The following is a 13,299-nucleotide window of genomic DNA, read 5'->3' as shown; positions in this document are numbered from 1 at the left end:
ATGCATGTGTATGTGGTGCCACATAAGTTGACTGCTGACATATGAGAGTAGAAGTTTGTCATTGATTGCTTCAGTGTTATCAAAGAACAGGCAGTATGCTTTTCTTCACAAAATCATGACTGGAGGCAAAAGTTGGGATTTTCATTATGAGCCTGAGTGTTGGCATCCTACCTAACCTAGGACCAAGAAGTTCATGCTGAACCCTTAGCCAGAAAGTTCATTGCTACTGGCTTTCATTCACCAGGACTGTATGCACAAAAGGGGATGACAAGAAATTAACAGATCTGTGTGAAGACCATGAAAAAGTGAAACAACAAATTGTGTGCATTCTTGAACAGCCATTGGTTTTACAACATTGATAATATGAGGCTACATGCAACCATATTCACTTCAATGGAAGATAGATTTGAAGTTGTGGAACATCCTCCCTTATAGTCTGGCTCCGTCAGCCTTCTGGTTATTTCCTAACTTGAAGACATCTCAAGCAGCATGTCCACTTTGAAAATAGCAAATAGGTCAAAGCAGATGCGAGAAAATAGTTTTGAAAAGGTTTGCTTTTTAGAACTATTTTTAAGGGTGAAGATTCATTACTTGGGTAACATGCAAGCAGGTAGAACAAATGACTTAAAGGAGATAAGTATGTTTTTTTAAATATCTGGTTCACTCAAAAGGCCACAAGACCTATAGCATGCTGCTAGTGCCATGTGTGGGCAAGAGGAATAGAAGAAAGGAGGAATCTGTTCAAATTTTGCTTGAATAGCTAAGTTGTAATCTTTTGGGGGAGAATGTTCCAGAGGACAGAAGTATGTGGAATGAAAGAGGAGGTAGTGAAGTTGATTCAGCGAGTTTCAAGATGGACTGTAAAAGGGTGTTGGCTAGCAGTGGCTCTTGTTTTAATGATTTTGGAAGAGAGTGGAGGAATAATAGTGGTCAATTCAGTGAAGCACTGTCCATGAAAGTATCTGTAGAAGAGGCACAAGGCAGAAACTGACATCTGTGAGAGAGGGATTGAAGTGGGTCTGTGTGAGAGAGAGAGAGGGATCATTAATTAGCCAGATTGCCCTCTTCTGGATAGAATTGAGCAATCTTAGAGAGGATTTTGGTGCACGACCCCAAATATGGGAGCAATATTCCATGGCTGGGCAGATTTGGGCTTTGTATAATGCTAACAGCTGTGAAGTAGTGTCTTGTGCAAAAAAGTATACCAAGTTTTTTGCAGAAGCTATAGTTGAAATGTGATTGCACCAGGAAGGATTGTCATGCAGGCCAGTCCACCAAATAGAGAAATTTGATCGTGTTTTTATATCTCAGTATTACTGAGGGGAAGGGGTGCAAGCTCATTCTTGCCAGAAATCAGACAGAACTGAATTTTGGTGGCATTGAAGTATACGAGGTTGTCCTTGCCCCACTAGGATATAGCTAGGAGATCTGAGTTCAAGTTCATGATCATCTTGAGGATTCTAATACTTGAGCACTAACAGCTTTGAACAAAATGGTAGAAGATATAAAAGTTTTGTTGAATGAAGTAAAAAAGAAGAGCAAGATTGAGTTTTTTTTTTTTAATAAGGTATGACATGAGTGAACTGAGCTGTAATTGCTAATGATTCCATGCATGCACACTGTGCAGGAGAAATGTATGTTGATGTATTGAGTGTTTTTTTGATGATAGAATTTGTACTTGTAGGATGGATTATGCCTGCATAAATTTGTGTTGGAAGTTGTTATTCATTGAATAACAACTTCTTCAAGTACAATTAGTCAGGAAAAGCTTGGATACTTACTGAGGTAAGAGATCAAGATTGTTATGACAGAAAAGTTGAGTGAAGAGAGAAAGGGGATAGGATGACCCTACAAACAATAAAACTAGTTTTGTCAGACAAGAAAGACAATAATTGCACCAGTAAAGTAAGGAATTTCATTGCTAAATGAAATCATGCTGCTTATTTAAAACAGTCAGGTTTTAATAGTTATTTGAATATGCATCACAGTGGCATCTTGCATATTCACTAAGAAACATTAACAATAATGACTGAGAATTTTTAGCATTAGTAAATGAATTAGGATTTTTAGGATTTACTAATTTTTAGCATTAGTAAATAATAAATCCCTTGGGTGTAATAATATTCCGGCTGAGCTGCTGAAAGCTTTGACTGGCAATAACTATTTAGTGGAATCCATTCAGGACATCTATAAAACAATACAATTACCTGAAGTTTTTACAACATCTATCTGTATACCAGTTCCAAAGAAACATGATGCACAAAATTGTTAGGATTACAGAACTGTGAGCCTAATATCCCATGCATCTAAAATTATTTTAACCTTCGTTAACAAACAAATTGAAAGAGCCATAAGCGGTGAATTGAGTGAACAACAGAAAGGCTTCAGAAGAGGAATGGGAACAATTAATGCTATCCTGGAACTAAAAATACTAATAGAAAGATCACTTGAAAGAAATAGGAACATTTACATATGCTTCATAGACTTTCAGAAAGCTTTTGACTGGGTAAAACATAATAAAATGTTCAATATATTAGATAAATTAGACATAGAAGATCATGTACTTAAGATTATAAAAAATGATTTACACCAAACAGAAAATGCAGCTGTTTAACTCTGAGACTTCTGAAGTGAAAATAAAAAGAGGAGTTAGACAAGGTCCTTTCACCAAATCTATTTAATATCTATAGATAGATGAAAAAGTGATGAAAAAGATTGAAAAACAAAAAACAGGAATTAGTATTAATAGTATAAAATACAACAATCTGAGATATGCTGATGATACCATTCTAATAGCAGAAAACAGAAACAAATTAATCAAATTACTGCAGCTACTAATGAAATATAAATAAGAACTGCCATAGCTAAAGATGTATTCTGGAAAAATAAAGATCTGCTCAGAAGTTCTGTGAGTATCGAGAGAGAAAAGAATGATAAGAACATTAGTGTGGCCAATTTTCACATATGGAAGTGAGACCTGGATATTCAAGAAGAGAGTAAGGCAACAGATAATGGCCTTTGAAATGTGGTGCTATAGGAGAGCTCTGAAAATCCCATGGATAGAACATGTGACAAATACAGATGTCCTACAGAGAATGAGAACACAGAGATCTTTATTACGGGAAATGATCAGAGAAAGATGAGATTGGCAGGACATGTCCTGAGAGGTTCAGCAGGACAGGATATTAACAGTTTTAGAAGGAAAATTTATGGGAAAAGGATCAAGAGGCAAAAAACGAATTACATGGCTTGAAGATATAAGATCATGGACAGAATCACATGGCTATGCAGAAACAAACAGGAAAGCCACCAACAGAGAGAACTGGAAGGACACGGTGCTGCACCCTCTCACTGAGGAGCTACATGAAGAAGAAGAAATGAATTAGGACCAAAAATGATTTGCTCTTGTGAGACCTGACTAACAGAAGAGGATATACTTACAGGAATAGAATGTGATGTGTACAGTATTCAGGGTGGAAATTGGAGGGGGGGGCAGGTACAGGAATTGTTAATGACTGAAGAAGAATTAAAACCAACTAGAGTAGATATCCTGAATAATGATGGTAAGAATAATATAGGTAGTGGGCTCGATGCTGTTTGGTGTGGGGTAGAAGTTAGGGCCAGAGCTGTCTGAAGAAGACTGTGAACTGCATAGACAGATAAACCACAATTATGGATGCAGCTATCATTATGAATGATTTCAACTATGAAGATATAGACTGGAGAGAGAGAGAGCAAGCAAGACAGGGGAAAGAGAATTTATAGTTACTCACAGATAGTATTAGCAAACTACTGAAGCAGCATGTGATGAAAAGGACTTGGCAAGAATACTGGTTGTAGTAATGCCATATGATAATCTATATATTAATGAGGTAGCTATTTTGTCTCCACTTTGCAACAATGATCATTGCAAAGTGGAAACAGTTTTAATTTAGGAGGTGGCAGATCACTGAGAGAATTGAATAAAAAGATATATGTAGAACTGTAAGGCACGTGATTATGACAGAATGAGAAGGCAGCTTGAAGCATTGAAGTGGCATTAAAAATTGCATGGTAGAGGAGGAATCAGCAGTGCTTACGAAGTAGTCCAAGGATTTATGAAAGAAGCGATATCTGGCTCTATCCATAGCTAGGGGAATTAATTGCATTGGAATTAAATGGATGAATGAGACTTTGAAATAAGAGCTGTATAAAAAGAAAATGCTATTGCTCAAACACCAGGCATAAGGTGAAGACTCTCCCAGGAATCTAAAAGCAGGCTAGGAGAGTGACAGCCATAAGAAAAAGATATCTGTTAAAAAGAATTGCTATGCTATAGTGCAAGTTGACTGTAGAAAGTATCACTCTCTCTCTCTCTTTGTCTCAAATAGCTGGTTTGATTAAAAACCAGTCACTCATTACTTTTCACTATTCCCTTTCACACAATCATTCAATTTCTGCTTCATGCATTTTCTGTGGATATTTTCATAGTTACTATATATTGCAATTGATATTCTTTCCTCCCCTTTCTAAATTTGTTACAGTATATTCAGCAGTTAGTCTCTATTCCTTCTCAGTATAGTTTCACTCTCACAGAGGCAATTTCTTTGATTTTCTCTTGTTGCTATCCCATGGAACATCGTTTTTGCCTCTATTGTGCATTATTCAAAGAATACATTCTATAGGTCTTCAAATGAAATTAATAAGTTTCTTCTATCTCTTCAACTTAATGAAAAGCTGGTGCATATGCACAGCACCAGCATGTCAAGCCATGTCTTGTGTATCAGATTAAACACACACACACATACATACATATATATATATATAAGAAAGCAAATTTTTTAGTACCTCTTTGTAAAATCAAAACTGTAAGTTAATTTTGTCAGTTTCTGTGTTTATAAATTGGGAAAAAAAATTAAAACTTAGTTGATACTCAACAGCAATAAGGCCCCAGGTGCAGATGAAATCCCAGCAGAGTTAATTAAGGCCTCAGGGGATGGAGGGATAAGAGTGTTTCATAGATTGATTACAAGGATATGGGAGACAGGATCATGGCCTAGAGACTGGAAGAAGTCAGTTTTCATACCACTACACAAGAAAGGTGATATGAAGGCATGCAAGAATTATAGAACTATTAGTTTGATATCTTATGCAAGCAAAATTTTATTAAAGATCATGCTAAATAGGATTGAGGCCAAAGTTGAGACAGAGATGCCCGAGGAACAAGCAGGTTTTAGGAAAGGTAGGGGCACCAGAGATCAGCTCCTTTGCCTTAGACAGATCATAGAAAAATATAAAGAATTCAGACTCCCTCTGGTAATGTGTTTCTTAGACTACTCTAAAGCTTTTGACTGTGTTGAGCATGTGAAACTGTGGGAAGTAATGAAAAGAATGGGTTTTCCTCAACACACTATCAGGTTGATAGCCAACTTGTATAAGGAGCAAGAAGCCACACTAAGAACAGGTGTTGGATTGACTGGCTTCAAGTTGGAAAAGGAGTTAGACAAGGATGTTTACTTTCCCCTCACTTGTTTAGTATATATGCAGAGGACATCATGCGTGAAGCATTGGATGAGCTCAGGACAGGAATTATGATAGGGGGTAGATTGATCAGTAATCTGAGGTACGCTGATGATACAGTACTCCTTTGTAATGACATGGAAGAACTAGGACTAATTCTTGACAAAGTTAACAAGATCAGTAATAACAGAGGACTTCAACTCAGTTCTAGCAAAACAAATGTATCTTAATGGAGAAAGAATTGAGGAAGTCAGCAAGTTTGAGTACCTGGGATCCATTATTAATGTGAAGAATTGCTGTTCAGAAGATGTCAGAAAAAGGTTAGGAATGGCTAAAACAACAGTCAGAGACCTGTCTAAAATCTGGAAGGATGGATCTATCTCCATGGGAACAAAGTTGAGGATTTTAGATGAAGTTGTTTTTCCAACAGCGACTTATGGATGCGAGACTTGGAACCTAAAGAAGTCAGATAAGAAACAGATATCTGCTTTTGAGATGTGGTGTTACAGAAGGCTGTTGAGGATATCATACACTGAAAGGCGTACAAATGAATAGATGTTAGAAAAGATTAGTAGAACTTTAAGGCTCTTTAAGGATATTGACAGAAGAAAGTTAAAATATTTTGGACACATAGAAAGGATGGAAGGAGGACTTCTCAGAACAGTAATAGAAGGTAAAGTTCCTGGAAAAAGAGGCAGGGGTAGACCATCAATGAGATGGATGGCATGTGTGGAGTGACTGATCTTCAGAGAGTTGAGGCTGCCAGAAGGGCAAACAACAGGACTACATGGCGAGGCCTAGTGTGGAACATCACGGAGCATCGGAGTGACCATACGTCATCTGTAGATGCCCAGTGGACACAGACAGACAGATACTTGCTGTTTTTTTATTAAAAGCATGAATGTTAATTATAGACTTTCTTCTAGAGAAAAAAAAATTAATGTTTCAAAATAATTCATGTTCTTATATTTTTTTGTTTGTAGTCCCTATGTGAAGCTTACCGTCCAGAGAAGTTACAAGCTTGGAAAGATGCTGATCGCAGTATTCCAAATGAAGTGAGGTAAGTTTATGTCCTGCTGTTTACTTAAACAGACAAAGAATATACTATTACAACATTCTCATTAATGGAAATCGCCATGTCCTGCTGTGATACAGTAAAACAGCACAATGTGGTAAAATATGTTTCATTAATAGCAGTGTAAGCTTATAAGACCTTTATTAACCAAGCTACCAGCCAAGACGTCTATAGACATCGAGTTATCATGGATGCGAAGTGCATATTAAAATTTTAATACCATTGATATTACATTGAAATATATATGATGGATACGAAGCATATGAAGATGCATATTTGATCCATAATGACCAGTAAGGTGGTTAAGAGAGAGAATGTTCTGCTCTTCTGGACATTTAAATTATTTAATCCTATATTTCCATCATACCACCTGTATAGATAGTGCTTGAGCAAAACAGCCTGACAAGGTGTATCGTATTTATGAGGATGAACAATAATTCATTTAACTGAAGATAATGCAAATATCTTTATTAACCCATGCTTAACCAACCAAGGTCTAAGGTGTCTTTATGTGTGACATGATTAAATAGAGAGAGACATCAAGACATCTTTCATGCATAAAAAAAAAACTCAGCCCACTTTAAAGCCAGTATAGAAAACCTCACCCTTCAACACACTGACATCATGGTTTTGATGTCTCCTCTCTATTTACTAATTCCCATTTAAAAACATCTTCGACCTTATCCAAGCCATATTTCCTCTTGATATTTCAATCCTGTTTCTGTTTACCGTGAACCTTGCTATTTCGTTTGGCAAGAGAAATTCTACAAACAGAGGTGATAGCCATGGATTTCTCCACTTCCTCCATCCCTGGCCAACTACTTTATGGAGACCTTTGAAGAGAAAACCTTAACTCTGCTGTGCAAAACTCCCACTATTTGGTTATGCTAAATGCATAATGTGTTCTCCATTTGGCCACATAGCCTGGATACTCTCAACATTTTCTTACATCTAAACAGTCATCCTAGGATGACGTTAGAAAAGAAAAACAACAACATTCTCCCCTTCCTAGATGTTCTGACCAGCTTGATGAATTCATGGCTTTACAGAAAACTACTCGTAGATACAATCACTAACAGTCACAAGGGGATTATAAAAACCCTATATAACAAGGCAAAATTAATCAGTTCTGATAACAGTGTGCTAACTATTGAATTTGACCACATTCTCAACAGAGAATGTGTTCAAATGACCAAAATATTAAAACCCCAGTAACTGCAACTCCCCTCACCCTCCAGAATAGACAGACTACACAAAAATTATCACCATTCCATATACCTGGGACACACCTGAAAAATTAACAAAAATACAACTTCCAACCACGTAAGAAATTGGCATCAGTTTTCCTCTCCACCAAAGGCCAGCCATATTCCCTAGATCTGCCAGGTCTAAGGAATATGTTTAACAGGTTTCTTGCAGTTGCAAGCTGTCCTATTATGACCAAGCATGCAAGAGAGCCAATATCAGAATTTCTGAACATATGAACACATCCAGTTCAAAAAAGTGTACCAATCTGTAAAAGAAAAAAACCTCTGCTTGCAATGAATGGCTCAAGACCAAAACTCCAGCTGCCCACTCTGCCTATAATGCAGCTCACAACAGTTGCCAAAGAATCATCACCAAGTCCAAGTCAGACGCTGAAAGGGCCAAATTCTGCAAACTTGCCTCCTTCCCAAATGGCAAGTTTGCAGAGTTTTCCTCTCCACCAAAGGCCAGCCATATTCTCTAGATCTGCCAGGTCTAAGGAATATGTTTAACAGGTTCCTTGCAGTTGCAAGCTATTATGACCAAGCATGCAAGAGAGCCAATATCAGAATTTCTGAACATATGAACACATCCAGTTCAAAAAAGTGTACCAATCTGTAAAAGAAAAAAACCTCTGCTTGCAATGAATGGCTCAAGACCAAAACTCCAGCTGCCCACTCTGCCTATAATGCAGCTCACAACAGTTGCCAAAGAATCATCACCAAGTCCAAGTCAGACGCTGAAAGGGCCAAATTCTGCAAACTTGCCTCCTTCCCAAATGGCAGTTGTTCCCTTGCCAAGATGAAACTTTTGCCCACCCAGGTTTCCACTACTCTCTCACATCCAATGGTACTGTAAATTTGTCAATCTCCCCCATTAGAATAGCCAATGCCCCCCCCCCCCCACACACACACAGTTTGCCAACATGCTTGAGATCTTCCTAACAACACCCCTTCCAAATATACTGTGGCTGTCAGTGGTATGTCTCATATCACAACCTCATACAAATCTCCTTTGCCATGGAACCTAAACCTATCAGTTCTCAGTCTCACATACATCCTTTAGCACTATCAAGAGTGGCAAATGGGGTGACTTCTGTGATTTCTATTCCTCCTTCCTATAGTCCAAATACTGCTTCAGTTCTCCTGATCCAAACACCAACTCAGACTGAGTAAAAGAAATCATCATCACAGGAATGAAGACCTTATTCCTTTCCATATTCACAGCCATTGTCCAAGGCTTGGTTCCTAAAAAAAAAAAAAGTGTGCCGATGCAGTAGAGGAAAATCTTTGCATACCAAGAATGGCTCAAAACCAAATCTCCAGCTGCTTGCAACAGCTGTAAAAGAATTGCAAATCCAAATCAGACTTTGAAAGGGCTAAATGCTGCTAACTTGGCTAGTTCCCTGCTAAGGCCATTGGGTACAACTTTTGCACACCCAGCCACTTTCACATCTAGATGGTACTGTAGTCATCTCACCTAAAGACCAGGCCAACTTACTGGTATCACTCTTCTCTTCCAATTCCTGTATTGATGACCTGGGCAAAGTACCCTCCACTCCACCAAGAACAGCTCCCTTCATGTTTCCCATAGTATTCTGACAAAAAGAAATCCAAAGAATCCTTAATAACCTGAACACAAACAAGGCATTTGGTCCTGATGGTATCCCACATGTGTTACAAAATTGTGAACTAGAATTAACAACTATCCTGTGTCGCATCTTCAATCTATCCTATCCTATTCAAATGGCATCTACCTTACAACATGTAAACAAGTCCACATCCAGCCCTTCCCAAAGAAGGGTGATAAAAGTCAACCAATGAACTACCATCCAATTGTTATCATTCTTCTTCACTCTCTAAAATTACGGAGAAGTTCAACAACCAACTCTTGAACCATCCACCAGTTAATCAGTGACCAGCTGTATTCCACCACTCACAATCTGCAGCTGATCTTGCTATCATCAACCACATCTGGACTCGGGCTATGGAGAAATTGAGAGGAACTCACATGGTTCCCTCGACATTTTAGAAGCATTTGGCACAGGGTCCTATTTAACAAACTGCCATCTTATGCTCTGCCTTCCTCACTTTGCACCTGGATTGCCAACTTTCTTACTGGTCACTCACTATGCATCATGATGGACAGTTTCCTCTCTTCAGATTTTCCCATGAATGCAGGAGTACCAAGGTTCTTTCATCCACTTTCTTCCTCTTGTATATAAATGACCTGCTCTCACAGACTTCCAATCCTATCCATAACTTTTCTGATGACAGTACGCACGCTCCATTCCTCCTTCATATTCGACAAACCTTGTAGTGCTAAGTGTTAGAATCCTCAAGATCTGCAACAATCAGTGACCTGAACTCAGATCTCCTAGCTGTATCTTAGTAGGGAAAGGACAACCTTGTAAACTTCAGTGCCACCAAAACTCAGTTCTGTCTGATCTCTCACAAGAAACAGCTCATATCCCTTCTCCTTACCTTCAGTAATACTGAGATATCCAAACACGATCAGATTTCTCTACTTGGACTGACTTGCACCTCCGATCTTTCCTTGCACAACTACATTTCAACTATAGCTTCTGCAGCTATCAAAAAACGGTATGCTTTTTTGCACAAGACACTACTTCACAGCTGCTAACTTTACAAAATCCAAATCCACCCAGCTATGGAATATTGTTTCCATATTTGGGTGGTGCACCAAAATTCTCTCTAAGATTGCTCAATTCTATCTAGAAGAGGGCATTCCTGCTAATTAATGATCCCTCTCTCACATATCCACTTCAATCCCTCTCTCTCACACACACACAGATGTCAGTTTCTGCCTTGTGCTTCTTCTACAGATACTTTCATGGTCAGTGCTGTGCTGATTTGGACACTATTATTCCTCCAAAATCATAAAAAAAAAAAAAAGCCACTGCTAACCAACACCCTTTTACAGTCCATCTTGAAACTTACCAAACCAACTTCACTGCCTCCTCTTTCATTCCATCTACTTCTGTTCCTTGGAACAATCCCCCCCCCCCCCACTCTACCTTTCCAAAAGATTACTACTCTCAGCTGTTCAAGCAAAATGTGAACAGATTCCTCCTTTCTTCTATTCCTCTTTCCCACTCGCAGCACAAGACCTATAGATCTTGCATCCTTTCATGGATGGATCAAACGTATATTGAAAAAGAAAAAAAAAAGGTTCCACTATGATGGCCACTGTGGGCTTGCCAATTATGCTGAAAGAAAGCCACTCTACTCCACCACAGCAAATACAAATTTGAGTGGCTATTCCTGGAATCTGCTTCAGCCCTGAGAAATTTTCCAAACTTCAAATTTGGGTGCATGAAAACAAATATGGGAAGCGATCGTCCTTAGATCTTCAGCTCAACCATCTAATTTAGCTCACTAGGGCACACCATTTAGGACTCTAGACCCAACTTTGGTTTCCTTTTTTTTCAGTCTCATTTATCCAGTGTTAGTGCTTACATGCACATATCATTGTTCTGTGTTCTCTGATGATGGCAATTCAACTTTTTCCAAAATATCAAAAGTATTAATTAAAGTTATTTTAATTAATATTCAGTATACATTGTAATTTTCTCAAAAATAATAGTTATGGTTAGCCAACTTATAAGTCTTTCTATGAGAACAAACAACAAAATTAAATGAATAATTCAGTACAGTCACTCGACATGGTTTCATTCTGAAAATCCTGTTGTAAGTTGAAATCGCTATATGAACCATAAGGATATGTTAACCTTATGTGAAATTGTTTTATTTACTTTGTTTATAGTGAAATAATACAATGTACAAATGATAAAATTACTGTATGCAGTGATTACCACTAAAATAATCAACTGGAAACACATACAGCATAAGTAATTCTTCAAATTGTTGCTTTATTAATTGGACAATTCATTAAAAGAGACAGAGGAGACTGAATCATCAACAAATTTTTCAAATTCAGGAATTGCAAAAAAAAAGCGTTCTCAAGATGGTTCACTAGATAACTTGGGTAAGGTTTAGGTTCATCTTCATGGGGTGAGATTCTCCTGTTGGTCAGTTTTTAAATCAAACTCCATGTCATGATTGGAAGTATGCAACTGTTGAATAAGAGCTGCATGTATGGGTAGTGGGTTGGGAAAGGAAAAACTTGTTTACATTTGATTTAAAAGCCTGTATATTGTATTCCTTGGGAAATGGATGACTTTAGGAAGGAGGAGCCTTTGTCCAGCAGTGAAAAGAAAATGGCTGATGAACCCCGACATGGAGAGATTTTGTGAAGTAGACAGAAGAATGCATGCTGCAATTTTTAAAGAAATCCACTTCTGCTGTTATCCGACATAGTAATGTTCAACAAGGGTCAGGGGGTGCTTAAGGGTCAAAGCTGTATAACTGAGAGGAGACCTCCACATAGCCTTTAAAGGAATGCGGAGAACCGACCAGGGCTTCTGACCTAATGTCCAATCCTCACCTTCTCGTGGTGCACCCTGTTGGGTATCTACTTTGATACTGAACGAACGAGGATGGGCTGGCAATTAGGAATTTAGCCGACCAAATTGTATTCTTATTGGTTAAACCAAAATAAAAAAATGATGGTACAACATGACAAAATTTCATGCCGGCTGGGGCGTCGCCCGGTTAAACAAGGCCCCCGTTGTTTTCGCCAGGGAACCAGGGCGAACAGCGAAAAGTCAGCTACTGGAACAAATCTGAAAACAAACCCCAACTCAACATCACCAGAGTTAAAGATCGGTACTATCAACGTAAGAAGCCTGAATGGCAAAGAAATGGAGCTAGCTGAGGAATTAGATAAGTACCAGATCGACATAATAGGGGTGACTGAAACAAAAAAGACCAAAACTGGTGAGATCTTTCTGAGCAATAAATACAAAATGTTATATTCAGGCAATAACAATCAAGGAAAAGAAGGAGTAGCCATAGTATTCAACACAAAATACGAGGCTAATCTTCTTGAATGGCAGTCAGTCTCAAGTAGAGTAATGTGGGCAAATATGAGAATGGGGAACTGGACAATGAGACTTATTTGTGCCTATGGTCCCACAGAAGGTTCTACTAAGGTAGAAGTGGAGGAATTTTTTGAGGCTTTAGAAAAAGCAACTGACACAATGAAAAATGAAAAGTTGGTCCTTGTTGGGGATCTAAATAGTAGAGTAGGAAATGATTGTGAGACATACAAAAATATTTTGGGAAAATTTGGAGAAAAGAGCAAAACTAATAATAATGGCAAATATCTGTTGGATTTCTGCTCAGGACATGGACTGGTTATTACTAACACCATGTTCCAACATAAAAATGTGCACAAATTCACATGGAGAGAAGAGGCTAGGAATAAGAAAAGTCTCATTGACTATGTTATTGTTGATAGTGATGTTTTCTCCCTGGTGCAGGACACCAGAGTGTACAGAGGATTTGAAATTGGAAGTGATCACTATTTAGTCTTGAGCAGGATAAAATTGAATTTCA

The 13,299-nt window shown here is 38.2% G+C and overlaps 1 protein-coding gene across 1 annotated transcript in view; it reads left to right on the top strand.

The window, feature by feature from the left end:
* LOC150109426 (endothelin-converting enzyme 1-like) overlaps nt 1–13,299 on the top strand; it is a 297,401-nt gene that overhangs the window by 267,374 nt on the left and 16,728 nt on the right. The window contains exon 17 of the mRNA XM_090413095.1: nt 6,483–6,559. Coding sequence (XP_090269221.1) covers nt 6,483–6,559 — 77 coding nt within the window. The remainder of the gene's footprint in view (nt 1–6,482; nt 6,560–13,299) is intronic.

Source organism: Typopeltis vanoorti, chromosome 2 (assembly GCF_054136105.1).
Source record: "Typopeltis vanoorti isolate ZY-2024b chromosome 2, IOZ_Tvanoo_1.0, whole genome shotgun sequence".
Classification (NCBI taxonomy): domain Eukaryota; kingdom Metazoa; phylum Arthropoda; class Arachnida; order Uropygi; family Thelyphonidae; genus Typopeltis; species Typopeltis vanoorti.
Note: the sequence above shows the minus strand (reverse complement) of the source record. Positions and strands in the feature narration are given on the sequence as shown.